Here is a 26,588-nt window from a genome sequence, read left to right on the forward strand (position 1 = left end):
TTAAATTTATTTTGCAGATGAAATAAGAGTTGTTAAAGATGGCAAATACGGAAGTGAAAATCCCAAAATTATAGGTGGCTGGGATGGAATGATCGGTGAAATATTACGCAAAGTAAGTTGAATGAAAATACCAGTATGAGGTAGGTACGTACTTTTTAATAATTTTAAAACGCTATTTTTTATTGTAGGAAGTCGACATGGCCATAGCTCCTCTCACCGTCACAGTTGAAAGGGAAACAGTAGTTGATTTCAGTAAACCGTTTTTGTCATTCGATATAAAGCCGAGTCTTAAAAATATCGCTGATGAGCCAGGCGCCATTTTCAGCTTCCTTGATCCACTCTCTACTGAAGTTTGGGTAAGAAAACATTCAGAAGTTTCATTGAAATGTAAAAATATGTGTATTAGCGTTCATGAAAATAAATATTTTTTTTTTACATTAACAGCTCTGTTTGATGTTCAGCGTGTTGGCCGTGACTGTGGTGTTGTTTATTGTATCAAGATTCTCACCATACGAGTGGCGAGTAGTATCCTACACGGATACTCAATCTTCCGAGCACACAGAAGTTGCAACTACTAAGGTAACACTCGTCTGCATCTCGTGAATTGCTGCGTTAGTTTTATCGGTCACACCGTTAGTAGGTACCTATAATATAAACTGATAAGTATTTGTTTTACAAGGGAGCAAAGTTATCGTTTGACTCTTCGTGCTAACATTGTTAACCGAGCAAGCTAAAGATTACAAAATTTAACCACAGCCAGTGGTTCGAAAATTGGAATATTGAGCTTTGCGAGGGTTTGAAGGCACGAGGATTAAACAGACTTTGCTACTACCTAAGTGAAACACAAAATTTTTCACTACACTAATGCAAGAATAATAATAACCTGTAAAACAATAAAAATCAAATTCAAATTCCAAATGAACGTTATTAATAATATTTATCATTCAAAATCATCATTTCAAAGTCGATTACACCAGCTAACATAATTTCCTAATAACAACTCAAAATTTGCATCAAATTACTTTGCCACTCTTGTGAATAAAGTTTAACTTGCGCATCAGTTTTTGAAGAATAAAGAGAATATTTACCGATGTGGTGTGGTGAAATATAAATTAAATTTGCGTTTTTAACTTGTCAGTTATACTAAATAATATGGTAAATTGGTTGCTTTACGATAGGTTATATTTGTTAAGCGTGCGAGCTGGCAAAAAGACGTGCAGTTTACAAACTAGAAGTGGTAGGTGCGAACCAATGACAACCAATGAACAATTACTTAATTGGGACTAATGGTGAAGAAAAACATCGAGAGGAAACTGAAATACTTAATCTCAAAAACGCTCAGGTTACCCTCTGGGTAATTTTAGCAAAAACTAGTACCTGCACGATTTTGTTGGGATTCGTAAGCAGATACCTGTTTACTTGCGTGAAATCAGAAATGCGCTATGATGACATCATCTAGGTATTCTAAATAATCAATCATCGATACGGCGCATTGAATTTTATTAATTGTTCTCCGTGTAGCAACTGTTTAACACAATAAACATTTTTTTTTTCATTATAATAAACCTTTTTTTTTTCATTATAACCTAAAGAAAAAATACGCCGCTGTATAGTGTAAGACACTGCTATGTCTCACGTGCCGAATACTTTTTTATTCAAAACGCAAAATGTTTCAGACTACGGTCGTCAACGAGTTCAGCTTTTGGAATTCTATGTGGTTCTCAGTGGGCTCCTTTATGCAGCAGGGCAGCGACATTACGCCGAGGTCAGTGTATATTTTAATATTTGATTGTGTAAAGTATATTAGTTTTGTTCGTTATCCCAATCGGCTTAAATAAACTTTAGTTAATGCTTCTGCCGATTAGGGTTTCTTTTTACTTTTGTAAGTAGGTAGACGCCTACTGGCTCCTCGGAGTCGGAGCCTATGTCTTTTCAAATTTATGTCAGTTCAAGAATAAATTTTGTTGGTATGCGTTTGTAAATTGTGAAGCCTACACACAAGAAAGGTACCTAAGAGTCTTTTTTCCATTACTTTGCAGCATTTTTAATCGTATTTAACATTCGAATTAGTCGAATAATCGTACCTAAATGAAAGGAATATTTTCACATTTAGATTTAGTAGTTGAACCATTTACGCGTTTCCGTTTTATATTATGTAAATAAAACTTCATGTAAGATAGGTAAATAGATGTTGATGTTTGTAAACTCTTTGAGCTAAATTATAATATTTTAGTCCACATTTCTAGAGCTATAATTTCTCATTTCAAATAAAACTCGCGGTTGGAAACTGAAAACCTAATGGCGAGTGAAACATTCTAGTCAGTGTTTAAAATAAATGTAATTTCAACTGTAAGGCAATGTTATTCATGCGAGCAAATATTGCAAAATGATATATATATCCTTTTTACTGGTTTATCTAACTTTGCATTCAAAATACGAGAAGTACAATAAGTAAAACACATCAATATGACGAATTTATAACAGAAATTCCTTACTTCTTATAATGATTCCCACTTTATTATTATATACTGATCTATACAGTATGTTTGGACACCTATGGTGGAGTCGTTAACTATTACGGTGAATTTAAATCATAAATAATTTATTTGCTTGAAAAGGGTCCAGTTACAGATGTTCACGTTTTAATCGATATAAGTATTACCCCTAATGACTTTTTTATCAACAATTTTAAATCGAGCTCCTTTAAAGTTTTATGGCGCTTTACACTGGCTCACTTGGTAAATTAACCATTAACTGTCGAAATATGGTGGAGACATAGATCTCCAAATGCATTGTTTATTGAATTGAGTTAAACAGGTGTTTATCACTTCAGTATTCGTTGCAGCAGTTTTTCACTGGTCACGAGTAGTTAAGTAAGTATTAATGAATGAACCTTTAGTACTTATGACATTATTGTTTTCAGATCGGTGTCTGGCAGAATTGTAGGTACAGTTTGGTGGTTTTTCACGTTTATTGTAATATCTTCGTACACGGCCAGCCTCGCTTCTTATCTCACGCTACAACGCATAGCCGAGCCCTCTCAGACGTACAGCAAAGTGGCAGCTTGCCCCGAGGTGAATTTTTTGATATGTACCTCTATGTATTCTACATTTTATGCAATTAGGGAACATATCAAATTAATTCTTATTATATATTTTGATTTGTGCTACTATATATAAATTACGACCTGCAATAGGTGTCTATATGACACCTAAAGAAAAAGCGATCAAACTCACCCGCCGCGCCGGCCACAACGGTATATACCAGTCCCAATTTCTCGAATTTATGTCATCTTTTGGAAAGCTAGGAGCCGTTGACTAAGTCTAAATTGCGAGCAGTACGTACTTGCACCTCCTACACGAATTCCTTATGATTTAGGATGCGTATCACTATCGCCGGGTGGCCTAGAAGGTCACGGCGTAGTTGTCCGCGTAAGCTGAAGACACCCGTTCGATTACGGCCTCGCCTAATGGAGGCCTTGGTCACTTTTTTCTTTAGTATATGACATCTATTTCAGTTTAAATTTTTTATGGTTAAACTATAATAAGTAATGAGTATTAAAATGCAACTCATAATAATTTTGGTTTTTACCAGGATACTTCTGAAGGAATAAGGAGCATCGCCATACCTCGCAGTCGCCATAGTTGGCTAAGTTATTTACTCGACCACTCTTCTGCTGGTGACGATGCTGACAAACCATGCGAGATGTTGGTCACTGTGACAAACTCTGGTGTGAAAGACTTTGCTGTAGCTTTACAAAAGGGATCAGAATTACGGTAAGCATTGTTTACAGCCGATCTGTGCATTGCGAAAGTATGCATTGCCGTTTTTAAACCGTGTTTGCACAGCGAAATTGCACAGCCACTGTATTGTTATTCCACGCGCTTTGCTAACGAACGATAATTTGTGGTATAAATAACATTTCATTTTAGGGATGGCATCAATCTAGCACTGCAATCTCTAAAAGACGACGGTGAGCTTCAAAAACTCATACGCAAATGGTTTACTAAAGCGGAGTGTGACGTCGCCGAACAGGTATGTCTGAGATAATATATAGGTATGTATTCTGTAACTGTATAAAACTTTGTGGAAGGTAAGGTGTAGACGAGTATTCACGTATTATACAGTATGTATTTGAACGAAAAGCAATTACTCAAACCCGTTAATGTTTAGGTCATACTAAGCAACTTTTACTATGGAAACAACCCCGAAATCACGAAAAAAAAATTGACTCTTCCATAGGAAATTTCAACATCAGACCAGCAAAATGTATCAAACATACAATTTTTTCAACCGGCGAAAAAAACGGAGGAGGTCTCAAGTCGACGCGTATATATTTTTTTTTTATGTATGACCACGCATAACTTTTTACAGAGTAGTTCGATTTTGATAATTATTTATTTATTGGAAAGGGTATACCCCGAAGTTGGTACCATATAAATTTGGAAAAAAAATCCAACCTTAAGGGTAGGAAAATAGGGGATGGTTGTTTTTTCACTCACCGATTGTAACGTATGACCACGCATAATTTTTTACAGAGTAGTCGTAATATGTAATAATAAAAAATTGGAAAAAAATCCTACCCTAAGGGTGGGAAAATAGGGGTAATTTATTTATATTACAGAACAAAATAATAGTTAAAGTAGGATTATTAATATAACAGTTAATAGCTAAAGCAAGGTAGGTAGCTATTTTAAAAGTAATCAAAAATTAAGCATGTAATAATTTGTATAAAAAATATAAAAGCAACAGAAAATTATAAAATAAAAACTTTTTAACAAACAAAATTAAACCGCCGAAAAAAAACTAAAAGGCAATAAAAAAACCGGCACTAACACGAAACGAATCGACCAACAAAAACAATAGCGCATTGAAAAGAAAAAAATAATTATTTTGTCTTTAATAACGCAAGTGAATACCTACCCTACAATTACAATTATAATCTAAAAAGTATGAACCTAGAAAGTATGAACTATATACATACTTCTGAAATCAATCACACAAATCTGCGTATTTATATATTTACAATCTGTTATTTTTGGAGTCGGTGCCAGCCTCAAACAAACTTGAGCACCTTCTTTTCAGTGCGCTATTGTTTTTGTTGGTCGATTCGTTTTGTGTTAGTGCCGGTTTTTTTTATTGCCTATTAGTTTTTTATCGGCGGTTAAATTTTTTTGTTTAAAAGTTTTTTCGGCTATAATATTTCGGGGTTGGTCCCATAGTAAAAGTTGCTCAGTATGACCTAAACATTAACGGGTTTGAGTAATTGCTTTTCGTTCAGAAACATACTGTATTATAGTTGCCGTACGTTTTGCAGAATGTGCACGTGACTGAACTGACGTTGGGTCAAGTGGCCGGTCTATTCTACGTGCTGGTGGGCGGCCTGGCGCTGGCGCTGGGCGTGGCGCTGCTGGAGTTCTGCCAGCACGGGCGCGCGGAGGCAGCGCGCGCCAACGTGCCGCTGCGCGCCGCGCTGTCCGCCAAGGCGCGCCTCGCCTCGCGCGCCGACCACAAGCCCTCGCATGCCCACACGCACGCCTCCAGGCAGATGCAGCGCGAGCACGAACGACTCGGGTGGAATGGAGGAGCCTATGCTGGAGTGAGTAGCTACTTTTAATTCTTATAAAGCTTTCAAAGAAAGGTTTACGGATTTAAATAAATGGATTAAATAACTAATCGTTGTTTAAAAGAGCGTAGCGTGTTTACATGGAAATGCGGCCCTTTCGCCAAATGTTTACTGTATTTTTTTTAATAAGAACCCTTATGACAAGTATTATTTCCTGTAAGTTTCAGCTTCCAATCTTTGTTATTTTTTGAGATGTTTTTTTAAATTTTTAATAAAAATATTTTTTTTTCACATTGGCTAATGCAATTTACGCAAACTTTTGGTACAGTATTCTATATATGTATAGTTAGAGACTTACAAATACTATAAATAATATATTATACATATTACCAACAAAATTCTTGGATAAATGTAGGAAACAAAACTTCATTATTTTATTTCTTGCTTTCTAGATGAGCGACACCAACAGTTCTTTGTTAGGTGATTGCTCATATAAAGGCCTGCAACATATATTTTTTTCAAAATAATCCAGTTGATACTTCATACTAGTAAATGTAAAAATAAAGGATACGGTATACCCACACCTGCAAACGAATTACACAATAATATGTGAATGACATAATTAAGTCGCAAAAGATATGACACTGCAACCTTTTCTAAAATCGTTTATTTTGAATTTTTGATCCTAGCGTATACAGGGCGAAATCGGGGTCGTGATTCAAACCTATTGTACTTAACTCGGTAAATTAATGCGATGTTAGGTATAAAGTTAATTTTTAAATAATTGCAGCTATTCATTAATTAATCAACAATTTAAGTATCCCAGTTAAAAACTCAAATTATGGTTACCTTACAATTAATGTTAAAACCTATTTAATAAACGACTGATTAGATGAATAAGAAATGTCAACCGTCACTGTTATGACAAAGTCAAAACTTTAAAATAAATAAAATCATTCAAAGATTGTAAATTGAGTTCATTAATTCTGGCAATTCTAAAGATAATTAAACAGAAAAATGCCCGCGGCATATCCGTTTTCAAATGTTGAGCGGTCTGACATGGTAATGTTTTATTACCAAGCACGTCGTGTTACCACTGCTCGGGATTTATTTCATAACTTACACTATCAACACGATGGTACTCCGGCTCATTTTGAACACCGAGTACGCAATTACCTCGATGAACAGTTCCCGGGACGTTGGATTGGCCGCGGCGGACCCGTGGCATGGCCTCCTCGTAGTCCCGACCTGATGCCCTTGGATTTTTTTCTCTGGGGCGAAATCAAAAGAATGGTGTATGAACAAGAGTCCAACACTATCGAAGAGCTTCGTCAGCGAGTTATTGGAGCATTTGAAAGTGTGAAAATGAATCACTTTGCTCTCGGCAGATTAAAAGATAACCGAAGGCGACGAGCCGAATTGTGTCGTGAGCAAAACGGATCACACTTTGAGCAGCTCCTGAAGTATGTTTAAGTTGTGATCGTATTTTTTTTTTTTTTTTTTTTTAATTTATTTAGAAAACAAACAGCCTTTTACAAATAAGTCTTACAAAAATTATTAAAAATAGGCCTAAAGTTTCATATATTACTAGGTTGACTATTACAATAAAGGTAGTAGGTTACTTAATTATAAATTACCCGAAGGTATAGTTGTGAATACTACACGCAAATAAAATAAGAAAACAATGCAAAATATAACTAAAAATATTATGTAAACCTGTGTTGTGTACAATAAAGTGATTACTAATAACTAAAAACAAATTTTTCAATTACTAGAAAACAAAATATGCCGAACTTTGTTCTTGAAAACGGACAAACTATGAATAAAAATGTCTATATCATTAAGCGATTCATTATACATATTACAAGTGCGCCTAAAGAAAGAATTTTTAGCATACTGTGTGCCACAGGAAGAAATAGAAAAGGTAGGTTTAGAACGTGAGTGGTACCGAGAAATTTTGAAGGAAATGTTTTCTAATAGTGGGTTGGAATCTATATGATTTCTAATAATTTTAAATAAGAATAAAATATCTAGATATGCTCTTCTTTTTTCCAAAGGAGGAAGACTATGTCTAGCTGCTGACGAAAGATAGTCACAGTTATAGCGGCCGGTTCTATAATCAAGGGACTTACAGAAAATTTTCTGAATCCTTTCAAGTCGAGACTTATGAATACCGAAATGTGGGCTCCAAACAACACTGCCAAACTCCAAAATACTACGGACGAAAGAGTAATACAAGACTTTTAACGTGAACGTACTTTTGAATGGTTTACTTAAACGCAAGATCATGCCTAACTTTTTATATGCTCTCGTCACAATATTATCTATATGTTCATTAAAGGAGAGTTTAGCGTCCAGAGTAATCCCTAAATCTCGAATCGACGACACACGTGAGACACTGCTACCAGCTAGTTTATAATCAAAAGTGATAGGATTATGTTTACGGGAAAACGTGATAGTATAGCATTTCTCAGCGTTTAGAATTAAATGATTTCGCTGACAATAGTCCTCAAATTGTGACAAATCGGATTGTAACGCAACACAATCATCATAATTTCTAATAGTCTTATATATTTTAGTATCGTCTGCGTAAAGAATGTGGGAAGAAGACTGAAAAATAGTATCAATATCATTCACATACAAAACAAATAGAAAAGGTCCCAGGTGCGAGCCCTGGGGAACTCCTGAGGGAATGGGTAGAAACTTTGACCTATAGCCCTTGAGTGCAACCGCCTGACTTCTATTACTAATGTAGGACTTTAACCACCTAAAAAGGTCACCGTGTATACCGATCCTGAAAAGCTTCTGAAGTAAAATAGAATGATCTATTTTATCGAAGCATTTAGAGAAATCGGTATACACGGCGTCAACTTGATAACCGGCATCCAAAGCATTAATAATATGGTCGGTATAAGTGACTAGGTTAGTGTCGACGCTTCTACCTTTGAAAAAACCATGTTGGTGCACAGAGATGTGTCGCGAGACTACAGAAGTAATTTCATTAGTCACAATTTTTTCAAAAATCTTAGCGAATACACAAAGTTTCGATATTGGTCGGTAAAGCTTAACATTATGTTTATCGCCGCCTTTGTGCACCGGTGTAATGATAGCCCGCTTCCAGATGCTAGGGACGATGCCTTCATTGAGAGACTTTCTGAAAAGCTTAGCCAAGGGAACCGCGAGCTCAGCGTAAAGTTTAGAAACTAAAAAAGGATGAATATCATCAAAACCTGCGCCCTTATTAACACATATGAGTTTTAGATGCTTATATACTAAATCATCAGTAATATTAATACTAGAAATATCTACAGGGGTGAAAGAAGACTGAGGAGATGGAAGTCGTGATTGATTACAACCAGTAACAAAGACTGAACTGAAATAGTTGTCAAAAAGATCACAAATAACGTCACCTTCGGAGGTGGATCTATCATCATAATACATATTAGAAGGTATCTCATTTGCAGGAAATTTTGATTTGATGAAACTCCAAAAATATTTGGGCGAAGAAGTAATTTTCTTTTCACTAAGGGCAATATATTTAGTATAACAATCTTTACTAAGTTTCTTTTCTCTTTTCCTTAGTAATTTAAATTCAGCATAATCGATAGCGTTATTGTATTTTTTCCATCTAGCATGAGCATTCAATTTGTTTTTAATAATTTTAATTAATGGCCTGTTATACCAGGGAGGATACTTAGAAGTCGAGTAAACCTTACGCTTTGGAACGAAATCATTAACTAACGTATTCAAAATTGTGTAAAAGTAACTTGTGGCACTTTCCGTGTCAATGTCATCGATAATAGACCAGTCCACATCGGAAAGACCTTGCTTTATACTATCAAAGTTGGCTAAATGATAAAGATATTTATAATGCGCTGTGGAATTTAAGGACTTCATTAAATACAAACGAAAAGATATTACTAACGATTTATGATGTAAATCCTCTGGCGTAAGAGGCGATGAACAGGCTGATACTTCACAACCAACATTACTGATGACAAGGTCTAAGATACGATCATGAGCATTGACACACCCGTTATACTGCTGTAATCCAGAGAGAGAGAGAAAGTCAGAAAGTGCCATAGCTAAAGGATTGTTATTGTGATTCAGTGTTAGTATTGAGAAATTATCATAGCTCCAAATTGCATGAGAAATATTAAAATCACCTAAAAGCAAATAAGTATCACTTGGGTGACGGCATATAAGGTTATTGACATTATTAAAAAATAATTGCAACGAATCAGCATGATTGCGATTATGCGGGAAATAAGCACAAGCTATGCGTAAAGAGCTCGCTCGCTCAGCAGCAGGAGACGGCCCCGCTGCAGCCAGGGGCAGAGACAGCCATATTTCCTCGGAGTACGTCGCACTACAGAGGTCGTCGGTGCGGAGCGCGCGCAGGCCGCGCCGCACCGCTACCAGCACCCCGCCGCCGCGCGCGCCCGCCGACGACGGTCGATCACGACGATAAACAACATAATTATGATAGAAAAATTCCTCATCACTAAAGTCCTCTGTGAGCCAGGTTTCTGTTAAGCATATGATATCATACTCACCCAATAATACATTTGCGAGAAAAGAATGAGATTTAGTTCTGAGTCCTCTCACGTTCTGATAATAAATGCTTAACTTATTAAGACTAAACATTAATAGGTATAGTAGAAAATACGAATATAGAATAATAGCACGGCTCAAAGTATGCTAAAAATGTATGTATATGTTCATTAAGTATCGAAAGGTACCTAACCATGTTTACGAACAAGACTGGATTATATATTGTTATTATCATTACATGAAGGGCGCGAAAAAATATGTGAACCGGGAAATAAAAGTACAGTATTGAAATAATAGTACAATACAGATACATATTAATTTTAAATATACACAAATAGGCATTAAAGTTATACAGATGATGGCACAAATTAATTAGAATCAAAAGTCACTTAAGTTTTAACAGGTCGGATTCGGAGACGATACGTATTACCCTCGAGGTGTCACTTTTACGCAAAAAGATTTTACATTCTTTCACCCACACATAAGCATAGTTGAGCTCAGATTTTACTTCGCGTGCACGCTTTAACAACAACTTATTAGCGGGCGTAAGGTGCTCGTTCAAATAAACGTTGGTCGAAGGCCCGTCGATCCCGGCGTCAGCCGTGGTGATGCCACGGCGTGCGCGGGCCGCCGCCAGCAGCTCGTCCCTACGCGCGCGCCGGGTGAAACGGACGATAATCGAGGGCGGACGAAGATTTTGCTGCTTCGCATCCGTAGAGAAAACTCTAATACGATGAATACAATCAATGTCCGATTGCTCAAGGACAAAGCCAACCTTGGTACATATGTTATAAAGTATGGTACGCAAATTTTCCCCTGAATGTAACGGAACGCCGGTGATCTCCACGTTATTTTGTCTTCCATACTGGTCGCGATCATTATTTTCTTTTTTGAGGCATGTAACATAATCTTGTAACTCTTTGATTTGCGCCGGCAAAGTCGAAAGGGTCTCCATCTTGTCTTCTGTGTTCGAGATTCTTTCCTCCATACTAGCCAAACGCGACTCCAAGCTGCTCCACTTGTCATTCAAATCAGTGACTTGCTGCTGAACGTTATCTATCTTGGTCTCAATTGAAGTTCTAGAATTTTTTACTTCAGCAAACAAGTCAGCTAAAGTGGCCTCCTGAGAAACTTGGGGCGACTGCGGGGTCGCACGGCACATGGGGCAACGCCAGGATGCCTTTTTGTCATTAGTCATACGCCTAAAAGTTGTTTCCGCTAACCCAGCACATCCAAAATGTAAGTGCCTCTTACATGTATTACATAAAACACCATCACTCACTACTTCCGTACACTTAGCACATTCCATAATAAGGTAGATGCAGGTATTTAAATGAATAAAGATGCGACGAAAGTTGTAAACACCTTATCAAAAACCAGGCGCGCGAGACACTGGCAGTGCAGGTTAATGTCCATAGACGAGGGGTCAAACTCACTGGTTATCTATTAATTACGTGTGAGGACACAACTAATCCCAATGACGGTGAGAACCGGACTGATGTATTTGTGAAAAGCTTGTGGAGTCTCCGTGCCAGTGATTGTAATTATTATTTTAATAAGGTCTTTAAATTATTTTTAACCTTTTCAATTGCTTTTACACTGAATGTAAAACCGAAGATAAGTGTTATCAATTAATTATCGTAAGTTACCAATACTTTCTTTACTAGATGTTGTTGTCTTGTCAAGTCTGTCGGGTGACCATGACTCTAAATAAGAAATTATTTTGTATTTTTTTTGTATGTGCGAAAAAGATACAAGTTAATGCACTCTAATCTACAGTGTTGTATTCCTAATTAAGTGGCAAGTCTTATTTTTCTTTCTTGCTACACGACCCCGATTTCACCCTGTATAATTATATTGATCCTAGCGAAAAAGTTTGAATAACCTTTTTTGTATGAAATTTTATGTTAATTATTCATGTACTTAATATAACATTTATTTCTATTGGCCATCGTTTACGAGTTATTTACGAATGACTAAAAAAGGGGACCTTAAAATTTATTTTCTCCCTTTAATATCTTTTATAATATTGACCCTAGCGCAAAAAAAGGGATCTGGTCACTTAGAAATAGAAATAGAAATTTATTTGCTAGAAATGTGGTAGGTACAGAAATTTGGTGTTAACATGCAATTTTGCTAGTTCAGCACATTTCGCCAATAATCTAGGCATGTAAATTATGTTCTGTTTTAACCTATATTATACTATACATTATTTACAAACTACTTACATAATCTGGGGGCACGGCCGTGCCAAGATGAAACATATCATATTACTCACCATCGCATTAGAGTGGCAAGTATAAATCATTAATTTAAATCTACATCTCTTGATAAAAATATTTCAAATTAAGCAAAAGTCAACATAATAAAATAAGAAATAAAAATAGTTCTAAATGTCTAAAAATAACTCCTGTACTGAATAAAAAGCTTTTTCCAATAACCATTTATGCAATTTTGACACAAACCTTGCATAAGTTAATTCTTTTATGTCGTTAGGTAAACGGTTGTAATTTTTTATGGCCATTAGGTAACATTTTTTGCTGTAAAGCTTACTTTTATAATTACTGGTCACTACAAGCCTGTTTGGATATCTTGTATTGAATTTACACACATTTCTTAGGGCCACTTTCCTCGCACGGCTATATACCTGGCATGCCCACATCCCTGAACGTCCATGTCGCTCGAACGACCATAATTCTAGAAAGGCCACGTGCCTGGAATGCCCACATCCCTGAATGTCCATGACCCTCGAACGACCATAATTCTAGAAAGGCCACGTGCCTGGAATGCCCACATCCCTGAATGTCCATGACCCTCGAACGACCATAATACTAGAAAGGCCACGTACTTGGAATGCCCACATCCCTGAACGTCCATTTTACTCGAACGACCACTTTTACAACTGTCCAAAGCGCTGCCTTATAAAATTGAAAATATTAGTTGCATATTCTGCTACGACGAACAGACCTCTATGCATTTTATTATTTACTAGATACACTACCTCCTTGAAAGAACACTTTGATTGGCCACTTGTAAATTATCTATTACCTATGTTATGTTCTGATCTACTTACTTTATAGTTGTGTCATTGTCTAGGTGACATTACCTATATTAAGCCACTATTAATAGTATATTAATTATTATCGTTGCAAATATAATCCTAAAGGCCTAAAATATGGCAGATGAAGATTTGGATTATGCTACGAGTCGTAAAGGTAAACCCATAGCAATGTAATAGGGGTTATAAATATAATTTACGTACAAAAAAGAATAAAAATGGCACTACTCTATGGAGATGCACTGACAGAAGCAATTGCTATGCATCTATTTCAATTGATGCGACGGGAAAAAAGTGATACGGGAATATAAAAAAACATCAGTGTAAACCAGACTTCATCCAGAGGGATATTGACTTGATGCTTAATGAATGTAAAAAAGAAGTTTGTTCAAAATTTACCTCCGTTCAGTAAATTTACGAAAGTCATGTAGAAAAACTAGTACAGTCAAGGGGTATAAGATTTGTGAGGCACATTCCATCATTTTCTTCAGTGAAAAATGGGTTGTATGCTGCAAGAAAAAGGTTTTAAAACGTAACTAGACTGACTTTTAAGAAACTGGAAGATGTGCATATAACCGGCACATTAGCAGAAGATTTTTTGGTCTGTGAAGACGGCCGCGAAGACAAAATACTAATATTTGCTACAAAAATTAGTAAAAACATCATAAATAATCTCGACGGCTCGTACTATGCTGATGGTACGTTTCATGCTGCACCACATCCATTCTGTCAGCTCTTCGTGCTCCACTTGGATAACAAGTCTACTGACAGTACAATCAATATGCTTCCCGTGGTATATGGGTTATTACCTAATAAGGAAAGCAAAACGTATTATCGTTTTTTCTCTGTGCTGAAAGAGAAACTTGGTGTCAATATAATCAAGTTTAAGTATGATTATGAGTTACCAATTTTAAACAGTGTCGGCAAGGTGTTTCCAAAAGCTATTAGAACTGGATGTCAATTTCATTTTAGTAAGGCAACTAAGATAATGTCGAAGAAATTAAAGTTGAATAAAACAAGTATGTACAATACAATTGTGAAAAATAAATATTGTGTTCCTCCGCATTCACACTTGTCTTTTATTTTTACTTAGTTTATTAACTAAATATTTTTCCACCTCATCTAATCGAAAAAAAAAGTCTTTTGTAATTGTTCGTGGCAGGTTAAGTTTTAACGTTTCATCCTTGATTATATTTATCTGGCTCTACGAAGGTATTTAGACATCGAGCTTTAGACGAAATACAGAGTGTTACCCACATGCGGGCTTTTCTTAATATAGGGCAAAGAGGTGTGAATTTTAAACCAAACCATAAGCACCATTTTATTATGCGATGACTTTACATTCAGCCCAGGAGAAAGGTCAAACTAAGGTCATAAGGATATTTGTTGAAATATCTTCAATATTCAATTATTATATCCCAGCAAATGTCGGAAACTGTTTGAAAACCTCATATCTCGAAATGGTTTTCGAAATAGAACATTAAAAAAAAATGAACAATCCTAATTCTAACCTGTTAATACTTGAAAACGATTGCTAGCAATGCATATTATTATCAGTTTTCATAAAAGCCCGCATGCTGGTAACGCACTGTACGTACAAGGAAAGGTCTGAACAGCAAGAGGAACGAAAAGAGAAGTGGTCGTTCAAGGAAATGTATAAAAAGGAAGTGGACGAACAATGAAATGTACAAAAAAAAAAGAAGTGGTCGTTCAAGGAAATGTATGAAAGGAAGTGGACGAACACGGAAATGTACAAAAAAAGAAGTGGTCGTTCAAGGAAATGTATGAAAAAGGAAGTGGACGAACAAGGAAATGTACAAAAAAAGAAGTGGTCGTTCAAGGAAATGTATGAAAAAGGAACTGGACGAACAAGGAAATGTACAAAAAAAGAAGTGGTCGTTCAAGGATATGGGCGAACTAGGAATTTGGACAGTGGCCAATAGAGTAGTGATGGGTAGGACATCAATTTAAAATGAGTTTGTATGAGTACCTCATTTTCTAAAATGAGGTGTTACAATGTCTTACTTCAAATGAGGTGAGGTACTAGCATATATTCAGCGTCGACTATTCCATTAACTCCAACGGCGACAAAAATATTTAATGTATATACATATTTATGTATTCATCACTTCCTTTATAAATAAATAAGTAGTAATATTTAATTGGAGTGCAATTCTGGAGGTTAAGAATAGAACTTTTAGGAGAAAGATAATTTTAGAATCAAACTAAGAACATAAAGTACCTAACTTAATTTGCTGCTTTTATGAAACTTGTTCTAATGTAGCTCTTTTTTATTGTTAGATTGTTTAGACCTCCTCCTTGCTACTTGATATAATTTTAAGTATAATAATCACTAGCGACCCGCCCCGGCTTCGCACGGGTTAGCAAATTATACACCTAAACCTTCCTCAAGAATCACTCTTTTGATAGGTGAAAACCACATGAAAATCCGTCCAGTAGTTTTTAAGTCTATCGCGAACATACAAACAAACCCACAAACAGACAGACGCGGCGGGGGACTTTGTTTTATAATATGTAGTGATATATTTCATAAGTACCTATTAACCATAAAACTACCACATTTTTAACAAACTAAGGAGAACAAATTCAATATTTTCACTAGTCATTATTATATAGAAGTGACTAACTTACCACCTCAGATAATTTAACAGTAATATCATCAATATAAACAAAGCACCATTCGCGCCTGCCGCACAGGCTACATTTACACTTCATTTTTTCATGCAAAAGGCACCAAGGAAGATCCGCGGGTATATTTACTGGCAAAAACTATGTCCATATTTTGTTATGATTATAAGAATTATCACTAGGTATTAGGTATTAGAGAACTAAAATTAACTAGGTAGTGAACGAAGTACGAACAAAATAAATATAAATATGTCATAATCATAACTTGACAGTTCGAAGTCGTTTACAAAGAATGTTAATAAAAAGTATTGCAAATTCAAATCGGTATAATTTACATCTACATTTTTATTTTACCTATGAAAATTATACTTACTTTTTATTTAATAAACTTGAAACTTATTGAAATTATCATAAATTGTGTACGCTACCGTATTATATTTCAATAATATTTAAGTTACTTAAGGGATTTCTGTTTCTAAGCAAGCTTCGTAAATGCCCGCCTGGTATACAGAGGGCGTACCGCGAACCAAGTTCGTCATGTTGCCTTCCTGTCACACTTACGTACGAATTTACAAGTGCGACAGAGAAGCAACACGTCGAAATTCGTTTTGAGACTGATTTCTCGCGCCATTTTGACACGTAAGTTAGGATCAAAAAGGCGTAAGATGTATGAAAGCTTGCAGCGCTTACGCTTGTTGTCTTTCGCGTTTAATTTTTAACGTATTTTCGGTGGTGACGCGAGGCGATATTGAAGTACGGCGCGTGTCTGTCTCACTCCCTCTTTGGGTATTTCTAATTCATCGTTTCATTTTGAAAGGATTGAGGTGTTCATGTCACAGAGAGGCGGTGAGCGGTACAAACTCAATGCTTTTCTCGGTGGACCTTTTGTCGTTGCAATAAGGTTTGTAGTTCGGCAGTTGACAGTGTGGACCATTACGTCCATTACTCGTTTCTTCATTTGAGTTTTGAGTGTCGGCGAGCGGGCGAGCACCTCGAGCGCCTCGCGCGATCCAGGGACTCTCTTGCGAGGTTATGAGGAGCGTATGAGTTTTGAAGGTCGCGAGTGAAATTGAAAGGATAAGAGTTTTTTTAAATTTGAAGTGTGTGAATGATTTGTGTGGCAAGAGGTGTTTGTGATGCGCGCGAGTAAATGAGTAAAATGAATAGAGGAGTGATGTAAGACAGTTTTGCGGTATGAAGTACTGCGACAAATTAACAAAATGAGTGGTACAAATGAGGTGCCTCACGAGTGAGCGACTCAACACTATTACAAAGAATGTTAATAAAAAGTATTGCAAATTCAAATCGGTATAATTTACATCTACATTTTTATTTTACCTATGAAAATTATACTTACTTTTTATTTAATAAACTTGAAACTTATTGAAATTATCATAAATTGTGTACGCTACCGTATTATATTTCAATAATATTTAAGTTACTTAAGGGATTTCTGTTTCTAAGCAAGCTTCGTAAATGCCCGCCTGGTATACAGAGGGCGTACCGCGAACCAAGTTCGTCATGTTGCCTTCCTGTCACACTTACGTACGAATTTACAAGTGCGACAGAGAAGCAACACGTCGAAATTCGTTTTGAGACTGATTTCTCGCGCCATTTTGACACGTAAGTTAGGATCAAAAAGGCGTAAGATGTATGAAAGCTTGCAGCGCTTACGCTTGTTGTCTTTCGCGTTTAATTTTTAACGTATTTTCGGTGGTGACGCGAGGCGATATTGAAGTACGGCGCGTGTCTGTCTCACTCCCTCTTTGGGTATTTCTAATTCATTGTTTCATTTTGAAAGGATTGAGGTGTTCATGTCACAGAGAGGCGGTGAGCGGTACAAACTCAATGCTTTTCTCGGTGGACCTTTTGTCGTTGCAATAAGGTTTGTAGTTCGGCAGTTGACAGTGTGGACCATTACGTCCATTACTCGTTTCTTCATTTGAGTTTTGAGTGTCGGCGAGCGGGCGAGCACCTCGAGCGCCTCGCGCGATCCAGGGACTCTCTTGCGAGGTTATGAGGAGCGTATGAGTTTTGAAGGTCGCGAGTGAAATTGAAAGGATAAGAGTTTTTTTTAAATTTGAAGTGTGTGAATGATTTGTGTGGCAAGAGGTGTTTGTGATGCGCGCGAGTAAATGAGTAAAATGAATAGAGGAGTGATGTAAGACATTTTTGCGGTATGAAGTACTGCGACAAATTAACAAAATGAGTGGTACAAATGAGGTGCCTCACGAGTGAGCGACTCAACACTACAATAGAGGAAGTGGCCGTAAGTGACCGGATCCAAAAAAAGTAGCACGTATTTTATAAGAAATCTTAAATAGATTACTTACGTAAAATATATTTTGTTTTGCTGTGGGGCACCGTTTACGAGTTATTTACGAAAAACAAAAAAAGAGATCTTAGAACAAATTATAAGTAACTTTCTCACCTTAATATATTTTGAAATATTAATACTAGCGAAAAGGAGCACTGAATTTTTTTTAGTACTTTTTATGTAGATTAGGTACTTATGTAATAGAACATTTTTTGCTACGGACCACCGTTTAAAAGTTATTTACGAAAAACTATAAAAAGGGACATATAAAACCCCCCCTACCCGTTACCTTCACCCCCAACCCCCGGTACTTTTAGTAGGTAGGTATCTTGTTTAATACACCATTCCCTACAACCATGCCAAAATTGGCTTATACACGAATTATTTCCCCCGATTGGCAATGTTTGGTGTTAGTTTGGTGTATTATTACATTACTTATGTTATGATTGTATTGCAGCAATAGTAATTATAATTTACGAACTTTGTGATACCAATATGACACCAAAAGTGACACCTACTAAGAAATGTGGTGCTATTTATTTATTATATTGTTGTGCTATTTATTTAAATAAAGCCAGAGGAAAAAGGAAAGTATTAATAACAGCCAAAGACCTAACATTTTATTCGAAGTTCTTATCGCCGACACATAGCCTGTTCGAGAAACGGAAAACGGTGAAAAATAGAGATAATACTCCTAAAAATACGTGTGATACCTCACTAGATTCGTAATGATGTCTAGAAAAATGTATTCGAAGCGTGTATTAGCACACAAAAAATATATAAGTTATAAACAAAAAAAGGGGGTAAAGGTAGATATTGTTTATTTCCCTAATATCTCAAAAGTATTAATATTTAAGAAATCAAAATTTATATTATAAAAGAGGATGTAGCCGAGATAAATTGAGAGCAACTTACATAAATCCAGCAGCACCTTGGCGTACCACGTGGTGGTCTATGTATGATGATTGGGAAATCCTCTGCTTTATCGACAGCTGCATATATAGCCGCGCCGGAAGGGCTTTTGAGATAAATGCAGTTGCCAGTTCAAATATCTAGCTACTACACGAAAATATATTCTTTCCTAATTGTGTTGCTTTGTATGTAAGAAAAATACCTATTTACATAAGCATAGAAAGTAATTAATACTAATCTGTTCCTCTACGGAACAGAGGAGGATATTTCCAATCAAACATTCCATACTTGCAGAACTGTATCTCCATTATTTATACTTTTTATTCAACGCCGAACACAGCCCTCCGCACCTTATTTTCTAGAAACGCGCGCGGCGTGAAAAAACGATTACGTAACATTCAATATAATTTTAAAGATATTAAATATTGATTGAAAAATTAAAAAAAATTATGGTGTACTTAAAATATGTTAACAAATGTACTACTTGTATAAATACAAGTGTATAAGTTATTTTTTCAATAAGTTATGCAATTGTTAATCAACAAAATTTTATTGAAAACGAAAAAAAATGTATAAATAACTATTGTAAAATTTTGTCGCTTTCTAGAGCCCTTCTCATATACATGCTTAATAAGATCACATTATAAAAGGCTTAATAAAGTTAATACTTTGCTTAAAATAAGTTTTAGAATAACATAGAAAATTGACGAAAAACGAAAATCAAGGTAAAATTGTAAAATATAAAACAACATTATAACCAAACTATTAATTTTTTCAGAACTTTTATAAAGTGATCTTATTAAGCATGTATATGAGAAGGGCTCTAGAAAACGAGGAAATTTTATAATAGTTATTTATACATTTTTTTTGTTTTCAATAAAGAAGGAATTTCGAGAAAATTTTGTTCATTAACAATTGCCTAACTTGTTGAAAAAATTATTTTATGATAAATTTCTACAAGTATTACATTTGTTGACATGTTTTAAATACAACATTTTTTTTTTCAACGAATATTTAATACCTTTAAAATTATATTTAATGTTAAGTAATCGCTTTTTCACGCCGCTCGCGTTTCTCGAAAATGAGGCGCGGAGGGCTGTGTTCAGCATTGAATAAAAAGTATAAATAATGGAGATACAGTTCTGGAAGTATGGAATGTTTGATTGGAAATATTCTCCTCTTTTATAATATTAATTTTGGTTACTTAAATATGCATACTTTTTGAGATATTTCTCTACTTTTATCTCCCTTTTTTTGTTAATAACTTTTGTAGTTTTTTGTGTGCTAATACACGCTTCGAATACATTTTTTCTAGACATCATTACAAATCTAATGAGGTATCACACGTATTTTTAGGAGTATTATCTCTATTTTTCACCGTTTTCCGTTTCTCGAACAGACTAACAGTCGTTTTGTATCGGATGTCATCTGCTCTGGATGCCGAACGAAGGCATATCGTGTTCGTAGTAATACGTTAGTGCTACCTGAACCAAATACAAGTACAAGTAGAAGCTTTGATCGTATATTCTAGTTCGTCTAGATTATCAGAGGATAACAGCACCTTCGTTGTGCCTACACATTCAAGATCTGCCGACATAGGTTACATGAAGATTATGTTGAGGTGGCAATTCAACGACCCGTCTCTACACATGGGTACTGTTTTATTTGCGGAAATAAGTCAGACTTGAAAGTTATATCTAAAAAAGCCAGACTGGATGCGTTTCAAATATCGATGATTTACATTCCAAGCAATAAAAGGTGTTGCTCTTCTCATATAATTAAAGAACGTATTTATGAAGATGATTTGCATTCTCTCCGAATTCACTGTAGCAAGTGCTTACTGAAAGAGACTGAAGTGACAGAATTGTTAGAACATATGAGTATTAAATGTAAAGCCTCAGTATTCGATGCAATCGAAGATCAATCTATTCCAGAAAAACAGATCTTTATTTTGACAGGTTTAACGTGGGAAAATATAATTTCTCTAAAAAATATGTTACAGATGCTTTATTGAGTATACACCAAACATTAATGTAATAAACAGCATCGTACAATATTATTGTGAATATGCGAACGGACTGCATACGGTTAGCTGTTGCTAGCACGTAGCAGCAGTTGTTTATTATTTATCCCACGGAAGATTTTTGTCCAAGATTCCACGACCAGCTGATAAATTAATGGCGTTATTCAAAAACGGATTTAATGTCGTTATTAATGCCGATAGCGATGAAGACTGGTTGGTATTTTTATAAGCTATTTGACTATTAAAAAAATGCTTTGACAAAAGACGATTGATTACTCGTCAAAATTATTTAATTAGAAGAAAAGTAGTTATTGCTTCATTTGCGAGATTATTTCTGAATAATGATTTACCAACCAAAATCTCTGCTTCTATGGCATTCGCCGTAGTACTTGAAACTTTGCCTAACTTTGAAGAAGAATTTGATGGCGACACACCGTGGCTGATCAGCGTACGTCCATATAAAACCATTGAACATCTAATTAAACATTGTCCCAGATATGCACATGCCAGATGTGAGCACGAAACTATCTGTGGAAAATACCAGGACATAGAACCGTAAATTACACGACACAATTACAATCACATTACAATTACACTATAAAACACATTATCGGAAAAGACGACACACTCGATTCCTTTATCAAATACACAAAATATATAATTGACACCTAAAAAGCGCTTATAAAACCCAAGAAGCCTTATATGACTTAATAAAATTGCTTACCTGACTTACACCATGAAACCGCCAATCCCGGCGAAGACCTGGTAACTTAGGACAAGGCCCGGGTGGGTATTCGCTGCGGGGACCTGCCCCAACAAATCAGTAATATGTAATATGCACCTACTAGACACGTCACATATAGCTTCTATCCGACAAAGAGCAACCGGCCGCCCGTATTTCTAGCGAGGACCGATTGACTCACACAAATTATACAAAAAAAAACACAGTCTGTCCCCCGACTACATTAATTTACTATAATATACGTATGTATCTAATACAGGTTTCTTTTTCAGATTCATCACATAAAAACAAAGTTTTCACTAGGCCTACTACGTGCCATTTCCGTAGAATTCTTTTTAATATGATTCCGGATTGGGATATCAATTTGAATGACGAAGAAGTGGTGCCCATTGATAGATACCAAACATGTGGGGAAGGATATTTCTTTTGGGGTAACCCATATTTAAGACGTATAAATGATATTTATTGCTGCGTGTGTGGTGCTGATTTATTTACCTATATATATTACTTAGATAAAATTATTAAAGAAAATTTTTTTTTCTTTAGCATCTATAATTAAAACTTGACATTGACATATATAATACTCTTAACCTTTTGGGCGGCAATGACCGATATATCCGCACCGCAGGTTCAACGCCAAAGACCGATTAATCGGTGACAGACCACAGAGCAAGATAGACCTACGTGCATATTCATAAAGTTCAATTTCAGTTTTAACACTTTGATGACGTGGCGTCCGAGTGACTGCTTTTGTATTTGACACGGCGTCGAAAAGGTTATGCAATGCAAATGCAACTGCTATGTACATATCGTCGTTGCGCTTTTCAAACCTGATATGTGTTCGATTTTTGATTGACAAATAGTTACCTAGCAACAAAATACATAAGGTGTTAATTCATTTGATTAAGATCTCGCACATATAAGATTTGGTAAGCGCAACGACGATATATCGTTAATGATAAAAAGGTTTCAATATGCATATTCTCTTTTGCGACTAAATTATCTGTCATTCATCTTTTATAGTGTAATTTTCGTTTGCGGGTGTGGGTATTACCGTATCCTTTATTTTTACATTTTCTAGTACGAAGTACCAACTGGATTATTTTGAAAATAATATATGTTACAGGCCTTTATATAAGCAATCACTTAACAAAGAACTGTTGGTGTCGCTCTTCTAGAAAGCAAGAAAAAAAAATATTGAAGTTTTGTTTCCTACAATTATCCAAGAATTTTGTTGGTAATATTAAACATTATTTATAGTATTTGAAAGTCTCTATATATATATAATACTGTACCAAAAGTTTGCGTAAATTGCGTTAGCCAATGTGAACAAATAAACATTTTTATGCAAAAATTAAAAAAATCATATCTCAACAAATGGGTGATTCCTAAATTGTATCCAATAAAAATTGTTTTTCATAAACGTTTATATTTTTCACATATTATTACATATATCAAAAGTACATACAAAAAGCAATTTTTTGATTCATATGGTCAAGCTTAATACCCTCAGGAAAGGTAAATAAAATGAGTACATAAACACGGTTGTGACAAAGTGTCCCTCAGTCGTGACATTTCGGCATGTTGGTGGCCAACTCGGCTATTTTGATTTATATGGTTATTTTAACATAGCCTACGTCACTCCTATGACTACGACAAACCCAATGACAGCTCAGACGTTGAAATCCGTCAAACTATAAAGGCTGTAGAGCGTGACAAAAAATTCGATACACATCATACATACATACAAGCGAAAAACATTTTTTTTGCTTTGACAGTCGGGCAATAATAGCAAATGATCTATAGCTAATAAAAATGCATTTCTGAAAAGTGCATGTGCCTCTAAATTAATCAAACGAATTAAGAGTTACACGACCACGTGTCTATATGTCACGAACGTGGACTCAAAAGTCCGTGGCGGTGACAGATTTTTAGGCCACGGTCGTGATAATTTGGAACATGTTCGATATTACATAAACATTTACTTTGATTTTGAAAATGTTTAATAATTAGCTTAATCTGCAATGTATGAGGTATATCTTATGTTACAAACAATAACGTGAAACTGCTACTTACTTTTAAAAGTCAAACACGGCGGTGACGCGTTAAGGTTGACCGTGTTTTCAAATGAACACAAATAAATATTTTTTGACAAAAATTCTCCCTTGAGCCATGTGCAAACTTGACAACAACACAGTGTTGCTGTTCTAAAAAAACTTTAATAAGGCTGCCAGTAGTAAAGATAATTTTCTACCGAGTACCGCATGTTTATATTACCACGCGCGGTGGTGACGCCAAAACTAATCACAAAATGTATGTTGTTTAAAATTATATAAAATCGTTATAAATCCATACAATTTTTAAACAGTGTTGTAGAACAAGGATTAGTGTTTTATATTTGATATAAATTATTGCAAAATCACTTCTATTTTTTTCAAAAAAAAATTAATAATCACAAAATCTGGGGAAGTCACACTACACGGTCCGTGACATATCGCACTTGTAATTTTTTTAATATGTTTCTAATACTCTTAGGACAATACATTTAGGTTAACCTAAAGCTAGAGGTAAATTGCTAAGTATATTGATATAGAGTTTACTTATTTTCACAAAAATACATGCTATTCTTACGTGTTACACAAAAAATGCATAAGAATAAGAATTACCCAAATAACAAAGATAGGAAGCTGAAACTTACAGGAAATAATACCTACTTGTCATAAGGGTCCTTATTAAAAAAATACAGTAAACATTTGCTGAAAGGGCCGCTTTTCCATACAAACACGGCTACGCTCTTTGTTACAAAATATTCTGTAGATAAGTATAAAGACGCAATGTTAGCATTGTCTTCCATTTTTTTCTAAATATAGCACAAAACAGTTGCGTTAGGTAACAGCACGAAAAAAGACACGATGCATGCATCTAACTATAAATGTACTTACTTACTATCATAAATGTCCTATAATATTTATTTATTTACGTATTTATATATTTATCTTTTTATTTATTTATCCTTCTTATTCTGTCGAATAAGATTGTGCATCCTATAGGTACATTAATTTGTTGTTTGACATGTGACGCTTTTCCGTTAATATTTTTAAGTACCTAAACCCAAAACTTCTCAAAAGAGAAATAGATATTTCAATAACAATATTTGACATCATCTTCAATATTGAACATCGATGCCTTGTTTATCTATACCTACAACGTTTTGTTTTAATAAATACATATCCGTTACTTTAGCAGATCATTCATAAGCCATTTCGTCACTTTTGATAATAAGTGAGTGAATGTTTTAACAGTACTACACGCCGGCGAACCAGATCGGCCAGGAGGAGACGGCGTTGCACGCAAGCTTCACGCAAGTGTGATCCGCGGCGCGGGAGCCCGGCCCCGCGTGCCGCGCGTCCCACTCCAAGCAGTCCTCCAACGTAGATCTCTATCAGCTGTAGGACAGCGCAGCGAGATTCACCGAGGCCTGGCCGCAAAACAAACGCTCAGATCAAATTTCCTACTCAATGACGCCGAAATTGTCGATTATTGTCGACATGCGTGAAGAACAAAATGTACTTATCAGATCGACTACAGCTTCGTGAATTCGTACGGAGATTTTTTTTCGTAGCCTTGCATAATATCACCCACTCTCGTACCATTGCCAAGTCTGGTGGCTTCCAGTGCAGGTCTAGCATAATTTATGTATGTATATCTAAATGGTATTTCAATTCGTTAACCAATACATAGGTGTAACAGATATCGTTAGATGCGTACTCAAAGTAATCTTTCCTTACTTCGGAGCTTTGTGATACTGGTGCTTTTGAGTTTTTGTTTTATCCGATCTCACGAAATATTTATAAAATTAGCATAGTAAAGTTGTAACTCAATCATGGTAATGTACCTAATGCCAATTGAGAAACTTTCTAGCCCTCTATACATTTTAGATTGTAATTCCCGACATTCCCGTCCCGTTTATTTCCAATAATGCCTGGCGGTTTTAACCGAGTAGATAAATATCAGGGTCTTAAAATTACGTGTTTAGTAAGTAACTTTTTCAATCACCGTTATAATTTTATATTCAGTATTTGTCAAGTTATAGCAGGTAGTGAGGGGCAGATAACAGTTAATGAAGGCGAGTTATCGCGGTCGGCGGCACGTTGCGCGCTAATTACCTTCCCGTTTTTACTGAAATTGTTCTCAGATGAATTTAATCTTTATTGGTATCCTATAAACTCTTGAATAGTCATTTACATTACAATAACTTCCTTATAGTAAAAAGGTCAACATTTAAGAAAAATAATCAAATTACACAACCATAATAGTGGGAAGAAGTCGTAATATAGATGTTAGCTATAGGTAATTATACAAAAATAATGATCTATCTTCTTTCACGTGCGTCATATGTTTTATTAAATCAATAACAAGATAATCAAATAAAAAGTACGAATAAATGACTTCTGTTCATGATTTTAGATTCTTGAATAAAAAACAAATGAAGTATTTATTTTTCAGCCCATGTAAAGTTGATTTAAATAAGAGACCTCTGGCTGAATCCGCATAATTTTAAAAGTGCACTTTGAAGGAAAAATGGAGAAGTGGTAAGATGGAATTCTAAATTGTAAGATAGCGGAATTGCGTTCTTATTTATTAATACACGAGGACGTCTTATTATACGTATACTTAGATATTACTTTGCAGCGCTAGAGCAGTCCTTGTGTATTACTAAGTGGCGATCGTGGAAGTGTGATAAATGATAATTTTATCATTAGGTTA

The 26,588-nt window shown here is 35.4% G+C and overlaps 2 protein-coding genes across 2 annotated transcripts in view; one reads left to right on the plus strand and one right to left on the minus strand.

Moving 5' to 3' along the window:
* The window catches only part of LOC134803929 (glutamate receptor 1-like), a 158,755-nt gene extending 133,486 nt beyond the window's left edge, over window positions 1-25,269 (plus strand). The window contains exons 10-18 of the mRNA XM_063776749.1: window positions 18-112; window positions 189-356; window positions 445-579; window positions 1,677-1,765; window positions 2,924-3,074; window positions 3,595-3,776; window positions 3,933-4,035; window positions 5,318-5,599; window positions 25,124-25,269. Of these exons, the coding sequence (XP_063632819.1) occupies window positions 18-112; window positions 189-356; window positions 445-579; window positions 1,677-1,765; window positions 2,924-3,074; window positions 3,595-3,776; window positions 3,933-4,035; window positions 5,318-5,599; window positions 25,124-25,192 (1,274 nt within the window). The 3' untranslated portion in view covers window positions 25,193-25,269. The remainder of the gene's footprint in view (window positions 1-17; window positions 113-188; window positions 357-444; window positions 580-1,676; window positions 1,766-2,923; window positions 3,075-3,594; window positions 3,777-3,932; window positions 4,036-5,317; window positions 5,600-25,123) is intronic.
* LOC134804257 (uncharacterized) lies at window positions 10,448-11,433 on the minus strand. The gene has a single exon (XM_063777229.1). The coding sequence runs from the start codon at window positions 11,427-11,429 to the stop codon at window positions 10,506-10,508; it is 924 nt and encodes a 307-aa protein (XP_063633299.1). The 5' UTR covers window positions 11,430-11,433; the 3' UTR covers window positions 10,448-10,505.
* Window positions 25,270-26,588: the final 1,319 nt, after the last annotated feature.

This window comes from Cydia splendana, chromosome Z (genome assembly GCF_910591565.1).
Source record: "Cydia splendana chromosome Z, ilCydSple1.2, whole genome shotgun sequence".
Classification (NCBI taxonomy): domain Eukaryota; kingdom Metazoa; phylum Arthropoda; class Insecta; order Lepidoptera; family Tortricidae; genus Cydia; species Cydia splendana.